We start from the raw sequence: 15,502 nt of genomic DNA, 5'->3' as shown, positions 1-15,502 counted from the left end.
TGTCTCCTCACAAAGACCAACAGCTGGTGACCTCCCCACTAAACTCCCTCTCAGCTTTCTTGCCTAGAGGCCCAGCTCTTCTATTGCTTTCATTGTCATATGCTTCCTGTCCAGTCCATTACTATATTCCGCAGGCCTGTGCTAGGTCACAGAAATTCTCCTGGTTTGTTACTGTGTCCACTGCTTTAAGGGAGGATATTTTTCCTGTGTTCTCTCTCCCTTTCAGAACAGCGGTCCTCTCATTGGCTCTGAATCTCTGGCCCCACCTCTCATAGTAGTTTCACTTCTGAATTGAGTCAGTCCACTCACAGTTTCCTGAAGTAGGACGTCAGAGGACTGGCGGCAGGTAGAGGGCTGAGGAGCGCAGGCCAGGGTCTGCTGGGTGGAAGACTGGTGCCTGTGAGAGTGTGGTGGGGGTGGAGAAAAGGTTTCTTAACGGCATAGCCACTGCCCTGTACCTCAGGAACACAATTCACACCACCCCTGCTTTCATTTTCATCAGAAATCACAACTTCTCAGGAGATCCAGAATATAAGGTGAGTAAGCTCCACAATGGACACCTATGGTCTTAAGAAGATAAGGCCCTGGTGCTAGGAGCCCAGCACTAACAGAGAGGGGTCTAGGGCACCCCTGGAGGAAGTGACCACCAAAGAATAGATGTCTGCAAAAGAGATCCTGTGTGACTTCGAGAGGCTGGTCTTAGTTAGGCAAGGAAACTGGCTATTTTGATAAGGCTATCAGAGTTCCTGTTTTTAAACCTGGGTATAGCATTGAAAAGGAAAAGTCACTATCCACATTTATCCCTATGTCGCTCCCCTCCAAACTCTGGGGTGCAGTGAAGGTCTGGGGAGAACAGGGATGGGGTAACGGGAACCCCTTCTGCAGAAGTCAAGGGTACAGACATGGCTCCTGGTTGCTCCTCCAAAACATCTGGGTGTCAGATTCTCAGTGGTGGTCAGAGGATGTCCAGCACCCGAAGTCCTCAGAGTCCTGACCTCTCATCTCCTTTCCACCTTCTCTGTGTTCTGTGCTGAGCCTCTTACCTGTGTTCTTGTCTCTTAGAGAAAGTTTCTGGCCTGGAGAAAAGATAGTAAGCTTCCTGGTTCTCCAGAGTTCTGTCCCCAGGAATAATGGAGTCCCAGGATCCACTTCACTTCCTACATCCTCTTTCCAGCTTTCTTCTCCTTATTTTAAGGAGGGGAATGGAGAGAACAAAGACAATAAGCCAGTTTTTCTAAAGGTCTGGGCTCCATTTGTCCCCTCTTGGTTGAATCTCCAATAAGACTTTACAAGTCTACTGTCCTGTAGTCTGTGAGGGTCAGCCCTAAAGTGGAAAAAAAAAGTCCAGAGCAGCCCACTTGGGACCCCTTCCATCTCTCTCTCTCTCTCACACAGAAAATTTCTTTCTCTCAGTAAGTAAATTCTGTTCTTAAGAAAAAGAGAGAGAGGGGCTAGGGATTTAGCTCAGTGGCTTAAGCACCTGCCTTGCAAGCAGGCGATCGTGAGTTCGATCCCCGGTACCGATAAAAAGGAAAAAAAAGACAAAAAAAAAAAAAAAAAAAAAAAGAAAAAGAGAGAGAGAAAGTCAATTTGACTGTCAGTGGCACCCTCCATGGACCAGTCAGTCAGCTGAGCATTAACACGAATTAAAAAAAAAAAAAAAAATTCTGGTGCTGGTTGTTTCGGATGTTCATTAGAATGGGAGGCTTTCACATACCCTCACCAAATTGTGTCTCATGCTACATTTGTCAGGAAGCCTGCTTCTCCATTTCTCTAATCCCTGATACCAGAGAACTTCCTACCTTGATTGAATGTTTTATTGAGGCAGGATAAAAGAAAAACAAAACAAAAAGGCCCACAAAAACACAATTAAAAGAAGGTAAGGAAATTGAGACTTTAAAACTGCTGCTTTGAGACAAAAATATTTCCCCTGCCTCTAGAGGCCACCCTACGTGGTGATGCTCCCTCTGCAGAGAGCAGTGTTAAGTTCCTAAAGGTCCTTTTCCATGTAAGTTTCCATGCACTGGATCTAATCTTTGCATATGCAAATCACTCTTTCCTCCAGTTCAGAAAGAAGCAAGCTGGCAACAACATATTTCAAATTTAAGCAGCATTCCCAAGCCTCAAACTCATATAGATAGATGGCTTGCACTGTAACCCAACAGAGAAAATACACATGCTGCCTTGAAGATACCCCTTTAAGTGTGCCCTACTCCAGCTTGTGATGCATCTCACTTCTCTGGGCTCTCACACCCACTTCTTGGTTGTGTCCTAAAGTCTCTATCTAATAAACCCTACTAATGCTTCTTTATGACTTGTGTTGAAAATTCTTATTCTGTGTGGGGAGTCAGCAAACCTTCAAACTTTTAGAGGGTGGAATAAGTTCCTTATTTCAGCCTCAGGAACCCCTTAGAACCAGCACCAGTGATGCTGTGGCTGAGCTGTTCTATAAACACCACTGTGTTATCTAATAAGCAATTGAAATGTGGCTAGCTAATCCAAGAACCTGGATTTTAAATTTCATTCAATATTTACATTGACTTTAAATTGCCAAACATGATACTTTTTGAATATTAGACAACACAACTAACCACTTATCCATCTTCTAAATTAAAAATCTGTTTCTCTTCTTTCCAGCATTAAGACTGCAAGACCTGTGGAGGGTAATTGCAGCCAGAAACTTGTACTAAAGCTCTGGAGAGGCCTTTTCCATTTCTGTGGAAATTCTGGCTGCTTCCTCTCCAGCTCCAGATCCAACATTGGAGAGTCTCAAGAAAAGTTATGGCTTCAGCCATTACAATTGAAAAGCTAAAAGAGATCGCCACCTGCACCATGTGCTCAGGCCTAATGCAGCACCCAGTGAATATCCACTGCGGACACAGCTACTGCCTGTTATGCATTTTGACTGTCGTTAAGGAGAAGCCATGGTTTAAAAGGTTCCAATGTCCTCACTGTGGTTTCACATTTGAAGAAGGACACTGGGTATACAATAATTCCTTGGAAAGACTCGTTGAGCTCATCCAGGAAATGGAGAAGACAGAGCAGGAGCTGCTGTGTGAGACCCATGGGGAGCGGCTCCAGCTCTTCTGTGAAGATGATGGCCAGCTCATCTGCTGGCGCTGTGAGAGGGGACCACAACACCAAGGGCACGCCACAGCGCTGGTGGAGGACGTGTGCCAGGGCTACAAGGTGAGTGTGTTCCCAGGACCTCAACAGGGACCTGATCAGGCTGCTCATGAGATCCAAGAGTGTGGACCTTGATGCCTATGATGATGACTCAGAAACATAATTATTCATATTATTCTTCTGCAAAATAGCTTGTGATGGATCTTTGCTGAATTCAATCCAAACTATCCATGCTGACATTCAGCAGGATGCTCAAATTCCTGTCCTCATCCTCTGTGTTACCATGGACGTCCCCTGTTCTGGGACATATACATCCAAATATTTGCATAATTTTTTGCTTCACACTGTGTGTTCTGTGAGAAACCACATTGTTCCAGTTGCTGATGCAGGATCTTAAAAGGGGAGGGACAAAAACTCTAGCTTTATGTGTATCCTACAGTTCAATAGAAAGGACACAGCAGCAAAATGACACCTGAGAGCCCTGGCGTGGGTGATGAAAGTGCAGGAGGGGAGGGAGGGGCGCATCCCTGAGGAGACTTCTGAGGACACAGGATGTCCCAGCAGAGGAATCTGTACAAGCAAAGGTGTAGCCACAGGGCTTTAGGACACCGACAGACAGTGGAGAAAGGGGTGAGGGGTGGGGACAGGGAACCAGGGCCCAGGACCTGAGTGTGGCTTCCAGTCTTAACCTTGGAGACAGTCTCACCTGCCCTGGGAACTTTCATTTGGGAAGTTTGGGTCAACATAACCCTGGCCCTCTTAATGTAACAAGTAATATTAAGGAATAAAACACAGATTATCCCTACACAAAAGAAAGGGACAGAGCAGGTTCAGACAAGACTCCTGAACAAAAGTCACTGGCTTGGACATTTTCACGCATGAAAGATGTGGAGTATGACTGGAGGGAGAGGTCTGGGCAGCTCCTGAGTATCACCTAAAAGCTTGTAAAGTAGACCTTTGCGGTGGCCAAAAAAAGGACCTAGCTTAGATCTGCTACCCCACTTAGAGCTCAGGAGCTTATGCTTAGCCCAGGATCCTGGTTCTCTCCCAGGATGCAGACCTGGGCTCCTATGAAAACTCCACGACCTTCGTGAGGGCACATCAGTCCTGACTCTTACTCAGCATGCTGAGTGCTCCTTTAACGCCGTGGAGCTGGCTGCTCAGACCTGTACTGAGGAGGCTCCTCTTTGAGTTTCTCTCTCACCAAGCAGTAGGGGAGGGAATAGTCAGTTTGAACCTCAGCAGCAGGCAGCTAAGGTTGAAATCTTAGGTCTGCCTTGATGAACAGTTTGGGATAATTTAATGTCCATGCCTTGGTTCCTCCATTTGCAAGTAGTTATGCATAACATGTATATCATGGGGTTTGTGGGTTTAAGGACATTGAAATATGCAGAGCTTAGAAAAGCACAGGGTTTGTAGCCTGCACAATGCAAGCTTTTGCTGAATCAGTTAGGTAAATCCCTTTCCTGAAAGCACTAGTGAATTCATGAAAGTACTTGTTGGGTTTATAGAGGACAAGGGGCAATTCTTTTAATTCTAATATCCACAACCAAATTCAAATTACTTCAAGGAAAATATGATACCCTGTTTTGAAAATTACCAGTTTATCAACTCAAATTTTTATTTGAAAATTATCAACTTAAAATTTATACCATGATGCTATTATTCAAACTGTATCAGAACTCTAGTGTCTATATTTCCTATTCCTGATAATGTTACCTGGTCTTTCTGACTTACTTGTAATACCCACAGATTCTACATGTACTAAATACCCTGGAATCCAATGTACTTTTCAGCACATTATTCTGGTTATTTTTTTTTCTTTTTTAACTTTTTATCGGTACTGGGGATCGAACTCGTGACCTCCTGCTTGCAAGGCAGGTACTTATGCGGCTGAGCTAAATCTCCGGCCCCTCAGCACATTATTCTGTAAAATCTTGTTTTAGATGATTATTATATCTGTGTGCAGTAATTTTCTAGCTATGGTGTGGTGGGAGACATGACTGTTTTCTGGCCTGCAGAGGAAATGGTAATCCCAGCCCTTTGTTGACCAGTTACAGCCTCCCTGTCCCACTGGGCAACTGAATCAAGTCCTTCTGACTTTCTTTTTCCACAATAGAGGAAGGATGTTAAAAGCTACCTACTCAGGGGAGGGGAGGGGATCAGTATGTCACTGCACACACAGCCCTCTTCAGACTCCCTCACGAAGGGTAAAAACTCAGTAAGTAAATACTATTATTTTTGAGCTGGTATTCCCAATAGTTGACTAGTAAATCAAATTCATAACCTTTTTTCACCTAATTTTTCCTTTAGGAAAAACTGGAGAAAGCTGGCAGAAATTTGAATCTACTTCAAGAGGAATGTATGAACCAGAAAGTGTTCATAACGACACAGATAACTAAATGGAAGGTAACAATCTGATCCACTGAACATGAGATATTATTTATTCTAATAAATTTTACACAAGAATGATTGAGACAAAGCATAAAATGGTTTTTTGGCCACTGCATCAGGCAGTGACAGTCTGGCTCCAGCCTTACAGTACAGAAAACGCCTTTGAAAATATGCAGGAAACAGTGCCTTTCCCTGGCTTCCCAAGCTCCTCGGTCCAAGACACATGTTGCTTTTCAGTTATTTCTCTGGAACCCATTATCCAGCCCTCTGAGTCTGGATATTAGCGAGTTGCTCTGCCTTGCAAAGGAAGTTCCGCCTTCTGCCTCCTTTGTATGTGGAGGTTTAACTCCAGGTTTTCATAGCAATCAACTGCTGCTTCTGGAATCAAGGACTCTCCTCCCTGATAACTTTGTTTTAATGCACTCTTACAGAAACACGTCACCACTTACTGCTTTAAGAAATGTTCCCTGATTTACAGATATGTCTCACATTCCAGATAAAATTTTTCTTCCTCTAATAGACAAACTCAGCCCTACTTGTATAAATAATGTATCTACTACTACAAACCACTTCCTCTGTAGTTGATTGTGAAAGAAAAGTATCTTGACTATAGAGAATTCAGTGTCAATCTCCCGCATCTGTGTGCCAGAAGACAACCTGGGACATTCTTCCAGCTCAAGTGGCTCATGGAAGAATTATGTTACAGTAGCTTTCCTTTTCTAAATGCAATAAAATATACATAACATGAAATTTACAGTTTTCTGTGGGTTTAAATGCTCAATTCAGTGGCATTAAGTACTTCCACGGGCTGTAAAGCCATCACCATATTCAGAAATTTTTTTACTTCTAAAGTGAAACTTTGTCCCCATTGACCACTAACTTCTCATTCTCCTTCTCTGTTAACCACTGTTTTGATTTCTGTCTCTGAATTTGATTATCATAAGTCTGTGATGTTTCACTCAGATCTACAATAATTCTCCCCCTGTTTCTGGCTTATGTCACTTATCAGAATGTCTTCAAGGTACCGAATTTTTGCAGCATGGATCAGATTTTCACTGTTTAAGTGTGGGTAGCATCCACGTTTTTTTAATCCTTCATCAATCATGGACAACAGTCTATTGACACCTTTGACCACATCTTTTTGACTCTAGGACAAGATAGAGATTTGGAGACAAAAAATTAAATCTGACTTTAAGAATCTCCATACCTTTCTACAAGAAGAAGAGAAGTTGTATCTCTGGAGGCTGGAGAAGGAAGAAGAGCAGATGCTGAGGAGACTGAGGGAGAGTGAGGCCAACCTGCAGCAGAAGAGCGAGGAGCTCAAGAGCCACATCCTGGAAATGGAGGCAAAATGTCAGGGCTCAGCCCAGAACCTGCTGCAGGTGAGGCTGTGGACTTGGAGAAGGAAAAGAGGATTCTGACACAGCGCTGTTAGGAGGAGAATGGTCAGGAAGCATGGGAAGATGGGCAAGGCCTGCTTCTGCTCCCATGTAAGCAGTAGCCCGGGGAATTTGGGCAATGTCTCTCCTAGATTATACACCCATACCATCAGCGTGGCTCCTCTATGTATGTGGGGGTTCATTTATGTGCTATATAAACAGGTTTCCACTTTTGTGGAAGTGCTCTGCACTGCTCTACTCCTGTAATCACAGCTAGTGAGGAAGCTTATGCAGGAACATCACAAATTGTGAGACCATTCTAACTTGTTTAGTAAGATCTGATACAAAATTAACATTTATTTTTAAAAATAGAATGGGGGATGACGATCACTAGTAAAGCATTTGCCTATCATGTGGGAAACCCTGGATTCAATTTCTTGCACTGAAAAAAAAGAAAAATGAAAGAGAGAGAGAGAGAGAGAGAGAGAGAGAGAGAGAGAGAGAGAGAGAAAGAAGGGGAGAAGGGGAGGAGAACAGGAAAAAAGTGGAGAGGAGAAGGGAGGGGAGGGGAAGGGAAGAGAAGGGAAGAAAAAGGAAGAGAGAGGAGGAACAGGAAAAGGAAGAAGGGAAGGAAGGAAGAAAGTAAAAAGAGAAAATACCTACCTCTGGTGAATATGGACAGTCACATGGACCCATTCATTGGGTAGCTTTTGTCATCATTTCCCCTTGGATAATCATTTTCCTGATTTGCTGGTTAAACCATCCTGAGCTACTGTGGGGCTTCTTAAAGGTACACAAAAGATGCATCCAGTGAAAATAAATTGTCTAGGACTGGTACTTCTGGTCCCCACTAGTGGGACTGTCAGTCATTCTATAGCTGAGAAGGTAGCACATTTACTGTATCACTTTGTGATACCAACTTCTACCACCTTGGTGGCCCAACCTCAGGACCTTGGACCTCTATGGAGCTGTATGACCACAGAGGACCTTGGTGACAGTGATTTCTACATGGGCTCATTTTGCAGGACATCAGGTTCCTGAGAGCCAGGGAGGCTGAGCAAATCTCCTGCCTGTGTCCCCAGAAATCATAGGCTGGTGCCACTGCGGCCATTGCTGTTCCTCACAGGCTTCCCCAGGGAGATCACAGCCAACTGCTGAGTGGACAGAGGCCCAGTGGGATCAAGGTTCCCAACTCTGAAGCAATGTCTCAAGCTGGGCCCCTCTTCCCTTTTGGGGAGGTGTGTTTACAGACAGCATCTCCCATGCCACAGCCCACGGAGTGCTAGGACTAACACACTGGCCTTTTTTATTCCTTACAGGATGTGAGAGGCACCTTGAGCAGGTGAGTTTCATGTGAATAAGGGAAGGGGACTCTGGGTGGACAGAACTGAACAGGGCAGATCGGAGAGGAGTCTCTGCCTCTGCTTCTTCCAGGACTTGTGCTGTGAAGCTGGAGGTGCCTGAAGTCTTTCCCTTGGAGATTCACACTGTGTGTGATGTTGCTAAGCTTTACTTGGATGTGAAAGGAATCCTAAGACTCCATGAAGGTGTGTAACCAGGGGCTCCTTCAGTGCCGTCATGGGAGGGACAGAGGCTGTGTGGTTATTTTCAGCAGAGCTGCCTCACTGTCCCGGTCCTGTGTGCTCAGCTGTTATTTATCTGATTATGTACCACATCCTGATCATCTGTGGCTTCTTCCGGTTCCTGCTTTCCCTTGTGGTGGCCTTGTTACCCTCAGAAGCTCCTGCCATACAGTTTCCCTCTGAGAAATGAGTGCGTTCCCAGGTACCACTTTACTGAGTTGTTCTGAAAATTAACTTCTTCTCACGTGCATCCTGTCACCAGTGTCTGGCATAGGCTCAGAGCCACAGCATGGACTTAGATCTGACTGTAATACTTCTTGAACCTACTTTAGATTCTTAGCACAGTGCAAAAAGAAATATTGTGTGTTATATTTAAATTGAGGGGCTGAACTCACCCAATGTAGTGAAATGTTACAATCATGACAAAAACTATTATTGATGTATATCTTGGGTTTCCTTCTCCTTTTTTTTTTTTTCTGGTAATCACTGATTTTTATAGTTTCAAACATTTTTACCCACAGTTACCAATTTTAAAAAATTTGAAAAAGAGACATTTTATTATTACTCACTTGCCTATAAAAATGGAATGTACTTGAAATGACTTGGTGACTGTAGGAGTTATCCCTTATCATCAACCAAATTTCAAAATTACCTAAAGTGATAACAATATATTACCTATTGGTTTTTATGAGTCAGGAATATGGGCTCTTTTTGGGGTCTCTGGAGGGTACAGTGGAGGTGTCACCAAGCTGGAATCTTACTAGACACCTGCCTGGGGAAGGTCCCCTCCCATTCTTACTTAGGTTGCTGGCAGGATTCATTTCCCCTTGGGTAGTAAGATGTAGAGTTATAGATTCTGGCTGGCAAGACAGACTGTAAGTTATGAAACAGGATCATAAGAATTACATCCTAACATTTTTTCTATGTTCCACTCATCAGAAGCAAATCTCAGGGCTTGTCCACATGTAAAGGGAAGGAGTTTTACATGAAAGCAGGAGGCAGGTATTGCCCACCCTCCTTGAGTCTGCCCCAGGGAACTCATCTGAAGTGTACTTATGTGAGGCTATTTGAATTCTCACTGTTTCCATGTACACTGAATATACAGTTTTCTGCAGAAATACTGATGCTTTTGGTAACAGGATTCTGCAATAGACTCTGCATAGAGGAGATGAAATTTAGGGAACAGGATCTTGAGGCAGAAGTGTTGATCTTTGATATGCAGATCATGATGTTCTTAGATCCTAAGGAAAGTGAAATTATACCTCTTCCTACTCCAGGCACAGAAAAACAACTGATACTCCACATCTCCCTGATTTTTGCATATAATTTATAAATTTTGCCCATGTGATAGACTTGAAATGTTGCCCAATTGTGCACTTAATTTCATAAAATTTCACTAGTGAGGTTGAAGTTTGTTTTATTTGGAATGTGTATCAGCTCATCAAGCTCCTCTGGTTTATCTGTGATTTTCAGTGAGAAGAGCTTTGTTACATTTCAGATCTGCTCCTGTAGAAAGTGACTCCATATGTTTTATTAACATTCTTTAAGCCTGTTCTTTTCCGTCTCCTACAGCTTGCTCAGTTATATTGCGTTCAGTGCATAATTGACTCTGTACAGTTGAGAATGAAACCATCCTATGGTCCTTTTTATTTACTTATGGAGAGAGAGAAAAAGCAATACTTCTCACAATATGTAGTATATTTAAATCAAAATTTAATTGACAGATATAAATTATATGAAGAATGTATTTTGATAACACTGCAGTTAATATATAAAGGATTGGCTTTAGTTAATGTAAAATGTTCAGATATATGAGAAGTATAACATATGTTGTATTGTTCATATATTTGAAGCATCTGCATGATGTTATTGCGTATATAACACATACATAGGCATATATGTTTGCATGCTTGATGCATTATTTATATAGTTTGGTGTATGATTTCTTCTTGTGTGTTATGTGGTTATGAAGTGGAGATGAGGAAGGAAATCCCACTGTTGTCTGATCCATCAAGGCTGAGAGGGGAGAAGAAGGGCGTTGGACAGGAGAGAAATCATACTCACTCTAGTTAGCTCTTACCCTTGGCAACTCTGAATGACTAAGATGGTGTTGATGAAGATAATGGTATTAGTGATATTATTCTTACCATAATTTATTAGGAAATTAAGTCTTACCGGGAATTTCAAGCAAATATTAGCTCCTTGAATTCTTGCTACTGTTCTCTAAAACAGATATGATGAGTTTCACTTTATAGTTTGCTCACATAGCTAGATAGAAGTAATCACTGAATTTGAAAACAGATTGTTTTGTTTACAAATTTTCAATACCAAAAAAGTTTGATTTTATTTATTTGTGTTCTTGCAGTGAATGTGACTCTGGATTCAGATACAGCTCATCCTGCCCTAACTCTGTCAAAGGATCGGAGACAAGTGGCTCATGGATGCAGCCGGCAGAATCTTAAATTTTCACCTGGGAGATTTACTGCCTTCCCCTGTGTCCTGGGGTGTGAGAGCTTCAGCTCAGGAAGACACTTCTTCGAAGTGGATGTTGGAGAAGGAACAGCTTGGGATGTGGGAGTCTGTATGGAAAATGTGGAGCGGGGCCTCAACATGAAGCAGGTACCTGAGCTGGGATTCTGGGCCATCCGACGGGGCACACAGAATGGTTATGTAGCACTGACCTCTCCGCACATTGCCCTTGAGCTGCGTGAGCGCCCTCTAGTGGTGGGGGTTGCTCTGGACTATGAGGCTGGAGCTGTGTCCTTCTATAATATGACCTCTGGCTCCCACATCTTCACCTTCCCCAAGGCTTCCTTCTCTGGTACTCTGCGGCCCTATTTCCAGGTGAATGAAACTTCTCCTTTGTCCTTGCTTTCCTGTGTCATGTGAGTAATTTATTGTTAACTTGAGTGGGGATGCCCAGCTGAATCGAGTCAGCATAGTTCTGGGTGTGGAAAACCCACTTAAGGAAGAGCATTGTGAGAACAGTATAAAAGGAGAAGGGGACAGAAGGATTTCACCTGATCCTCCTTGGAAGAGCTTCAATACGACTGCTTTTCTTTGGAGGCACCCTAGCTGTTTTGGTTGTTTGGGGAAGTTTCACTTCTTGTCTTCATCTTGGACAAGGTCTCCTGGCTGCCAGTATAGATTCCTCAGCTTTCTGACAGCCTTTTGCTACAGGAACTTCAGCTTCCAGAACCGGCCTTCGGACCTCTCCAAAGCAGACCCTTCAGTCTTCCCATCCTCCGATCCTTCGCCCTCCGAATACAGACTTCCACATGGCATTGCCTTGGGCTGCAGGCCTTCAGCTGGATCCTTTGGGTCTGCAGTGTGTGGAGAGATGTTTTGCACTCATCTGACTTTAGTAAGCATTGACTAATACATGGTGGCAAGAAAAAATCAAGTTGCCCGTGTTTTAAACTGGACAAAAAATATGTAAATCTCATAAGAGCAGAAATTTGATTAGTTTCTTCATTTCTGTTTGTTCCATATCTAGAATGCAGTTGTACCTTTGGAGGATAATTTAAGAAATCTGTATTGAATTAATGGCTATAAATACTATAAGAATAGCACAGGTGGCATGCCTGGCTGAAGAGAAATAAAGTATGTTGATTTAATATCATCCTTTGAGTCTCTGTCTAGTGGGTTTGGGGCTCTGATTTCTGATAATCACTGTTTGATGATTTGGGTGATTCTGTGGCCAAGAGGATCCCTGCATTCCCTCACGATTCTGAGTGCTTTAGACTCCTGTGTGGGGTACATCAAGAAAATCAAAATAGCAGAAACTTCTAACCACTGACATGTTGCAGCAGTCCTGATGTCTCCCAGAGCCAGTAAGCTTTCCTGAGACATCTCCAACTTAAGTGTAAGAAAAAAGCCACAATTTTCTTGTGAAGAAATGCTTCTGATGGAAAATGGAGTGTGAGTAAAGAACTGATTTTGATAAGGGGACTTAGTTCTGGAAAAGAAAGAAATTATTTTATTCTAGACGTGTTAGAGTCAGCTCTATTTGTATATATTTAAATTTCGGTAAATAGCATTTGCTAGAATAATTTTCAGCAGGCTTATGTCCTAATTATAATCAAAGAGTACTGTTATTTATAATTGGGTTTCTTATGAAAAATAACTTAAAATTAGACTTAATGGACACACTTGAAGGAGTAACGACAATGAAGTCAGCCAAAGCCCAGATAGCCTTATAATGCTGATGACTAAAAGTACAAAATTGCTGAATATTATAATTCAAGATGGCATAAAAATTGATATTTGCTGATGTTATCAGGGTCCTCTGATGACATCTAAGAATCGAAGGAAGGAATCCAGAGCTGTTTGTGGAGGTTTGTGGGACCTCTATCTTTGCCCAAAAAGACCTAGAAGAGGTCAGGTCATCTCCCAGGCTTCTGGTGTCAGAAGTCCATCTGGAACAGGAAGATACGGTAAAAAAAAAAAAAAAGTCTTGTTCTCCTCCATTACTTAATCTTAATGAAAACATGAATTAAGTTATCCCTTTTGGAACCTTCATTATTCTAGAGAAGTAAAAACTTGGTTTTAGAGAGGAGAAAGAAGAATTTTCAGTAGTGGGTGGGCCTTGCTCCTGAATGGTGGATCTGAATCTCTGCAGCACTTTGGGTCTTATGGAGATCACTTTAGTGACCTACTGACACCTAGCCTGCTCCACACAAATTAAAGGAGAAGGAGGTGAGGGAGGTCCAGAAAAACACTTCAGCTCTAGAGTGACACAAAGAAGGCCTTGGCCCAGGGTGCCACCAAGGTTCAGTTCCTTGGTCTTGCCCAAGTGCTTGCTAACTCAGATAAGCCTCAACAATATTGTCAGCCTGTCCTCTTCCCTTGCTGCCTGTGCTCATGGGTTCCTGCATGTGTTGAAGTGGGCCTACCCTTGGGATTGGCCAGGCCTCGGGGTGCAGGACCTCAAACAGGGAAATCCAAGGACCTTGGATGTCCTCCGCTGGAGCAGAGCTGGGAGAAGGACTTGCGAGGGGCCCTGACCCTTGGTCTCCTGCTCTGTGAGCTCCAGCACCCTCTGGATGTTCCAGAGTAGGACTAAGATGGGTCTATGCACAGCATGGTATACTAAGAGCTTAGAAGGGGTTTTAAAATACTCTCTCCTTACCACCGTCACAGATTTCGGGCAACTTGTTAAAGTTCTGAAATGACAAGTCACAAGTTGATTTCTTAAAAAGCTGTCTGCTGTGTTTTGTTTGAATGCCAACTTGTTCACAGGGAAACGGATCACAACAGGAAGCCCTGGGAAGAACCACCTCCTCCTCAGCCTTGTGGGTGCCTTCTGCAGTTAAGCAGGCTTTCCTTGGCAGACATCAGTGGAAAAAGCACAAAAATGTCATAGGCTGTTTGCATTCAGCCTCCTGATTTCTAAATGTTGACATGTCACTATATTTGCTCCAGATGCACTTCCAAGAAATAAAATGTAACAAAATGTCACCAAAGAAAGGTCTCATCCCTGTACCGCATGGAGGCACCAAAGAGCCTGAAAACTGGAAGTATTCCCTCAGTATCTGTTTTCATTAGAAATACTACATTAAAAATTAGAAATACTACATTAGAAATACTACTGCATGTTGGACACATCACATGATTTAAGTGGATGGTCAGAGAAAGGCAAGTCAGTATCTGTCCATTTCTGTCTCTCCTGACTTTTATATGTAACCTTTTCTCATTCGCTTTTTCTTGCCATGGCGCTGGTTTTATTTCAGCTCTGTAGAGTCCCACATCAGAGCCCATGGCATAGAGTGAAGTCCTGCCACAGTGCAGGATCTGCTGCTCCTCAGCGTGGACTGGAGAGCTGCCAGCTCCCCCGTGGCTCCTGGAGAGTGTGTGTGTGTGGGGGGGGGGTAGGTTAAGATCCTTCTGTGTAGCTGTATCTCCCTTGAGTCTAATGGCCCCCAACTGCTCCTCTGGGGTGTGACCCCTGTCTTTCAGTGGAGTTTTTCTCCCTGTCCACGAAGGACCCCAAATTTCAACAATAACTAAGCCTACGAGGTATATCTGTACCAGGCTGTCAACAATTTTCCGATATTCTCTTTGTCTTTTTTATTACTGTGACTTTGTCATGCAGAAGGGGTGATCTCTTTAAACTGTATTTAACATGTTTTATCATTTTGGGGGCTTTTGTTGTGTGTAAATTTTGATAACTGTTTATTCTCTGATTCCATGAGATTGTTTTTCCAGATGATAACAAACATAGAATTATTTCTTTATAGAATTATTGTCCTTTAAAACATTTCACCCTATTTGCCTACTTTGCTTTTTACTGTTTTTTTGTTGTTGTTTTTTGATTAAAAATCTGTAATTTTATTTTTGAAATAACCATCTTTAACTTTGTTAATCTCCTTCAGTTTTTGTGTTTTCTCATCACCAATTTAAACCTTAAATTTTACCACTTCTTTACTCTTCTTTTGCTAATTTTTTCATTAACTTAAATTTAGTAATCAGATTATTTAATTTTAATTTTTCATTTTTCTCAAATGATATATAAGACCTTTTCTAGATATCATTTTTAAATTTGATAATGTGGTAAATTGCCTTCATTGATATTCTAACATCAAACTATCTTTATCTTTTACAGATTTCAGGATGTAATAACATATTTTTGTAGCCGGGTGTGGTGGCTCATGCCTATAATACCAGTACTTGGGAGGCTGAGGTGGGAGGATCTTTGAGAGCTTGAGACCAGCCTGGGCTACAAAGTGAGCTCAAAGTCAGCCTGAACTACATAGTAACACCCCCATCTAAAAAAAAAAAAAAAAAAAAGACAAAAAACAACAAGAACAACAACAAAAACCCACATATTTTTGTTTGTATAAATGCCTTTGTGCACTTAATCTTTTCACAAATGCTCATTTTGTAGTATTTTGATTTTGCCTATGAAGCGGAGGCAGGCCTTTATTTTCAGGATCTCTCTCTGGGATTATCAGTTAAATTAGCATAGAAGAAATTTAGAAAACTATAAAAGCAGAAGACTTTTTCCTCTGTTGTCTGGAG

General features: G+C 42.4%; 1 protein-coding gene across 6 annotated transcripts; it reads left to right on the top strand.

The window, feature by feature from the left end:
- The first annotated feature begins 303 nt into the window (after window positions 1–303).
- LOC134470290 (E3 ubiquitin-protein ligase TRIM38-like) lies at window positions 304–13,953 on the top strand. Of its 6 annotated transcripts, XR_010051193.1 has the most exons (11): window positions 304–536; window positions 2,638–3,189; window positions 5,440–5,535; window positions 6,672–6,902; window positions 8,219–8,241; window positions 8,334–8,446; window positions 10,848–11,846; window positions 11,979–12,085; window positions 12,292–12,403; window positions 12,765–12,918; window positions 13,724–13,953. XR_010051193.1 is itself a non-coding variant. In XM_063259992.1 (7 exons), exons 2-7 carry the CDS (start codon window positions 2,782–2,784, stop codon window positions 11,369–11,371), a joined length of 1,395 nt encoding a protein of 464 aa, XP_063116062.1. In that variant the 5' UTR covers window positions 304–536; window positions 2,638–2,781; the 3' UTR covers window positions 11,372–12,104. The 6 variants fall into 6 exon arrangements, 1 of the variants encoding a protein (XP_063116062.1); XR_010051191.1 differs by lacking the exon at window positions 11,979–12,085 and having other exon boundaries at window positions 12,295–12,403; XR_010051192.1 differs by lacking the exon at window positions 11,979–12,085.
- Window positions 13,954–15,502: the final 1,549 nt, after the last annotated feature.

Source organism: Cavia porcellus, unplaced genomic scaffold (genome assembly GCF_034190915.1).
Source record: "Cavia porcellus strain 051 isolate PalLab524CR breed Dunkin Hartley unplaced genomic scaffold, mCavPor4.1 scaffold_13, whole genome shotgun sequence".
NCBI lineage: Eukaryota > Metazoa > Chordata > Mammalia > Rodentia > Caviidae > Cavia > Cavia porcellus.
Note: the sequence above shows the minus strand (reverse complement) of the source record. Positions and strands in the feature narration are given on the sequence as shown.

Bases quoted from the DNA above. Each gene is read 5' to 3' on its own strand.
- LOC134470290 (XM_063259992.1), top strand. From the start codon at position 2,782: ATGGCTTCAGCCATTACAATTGAAAAGCTAAAAGAGATCGCCACCTGC. The intron at 6,903-8,218 runs GTGAGGCTGTGG...TATTCCTTACAG, and splicing joins CAGCCCAGAACCTGCTGCAG to GATGTGAGAGGCACCTTGAG. The intron at 8,242-8,333 runs GTGAGTTTCATG...TGCTTCTTCCAG, and splicing joins GTGAGAGGCACCTTGAGCAG to GACTTGTGCTGTGAAGCTGG.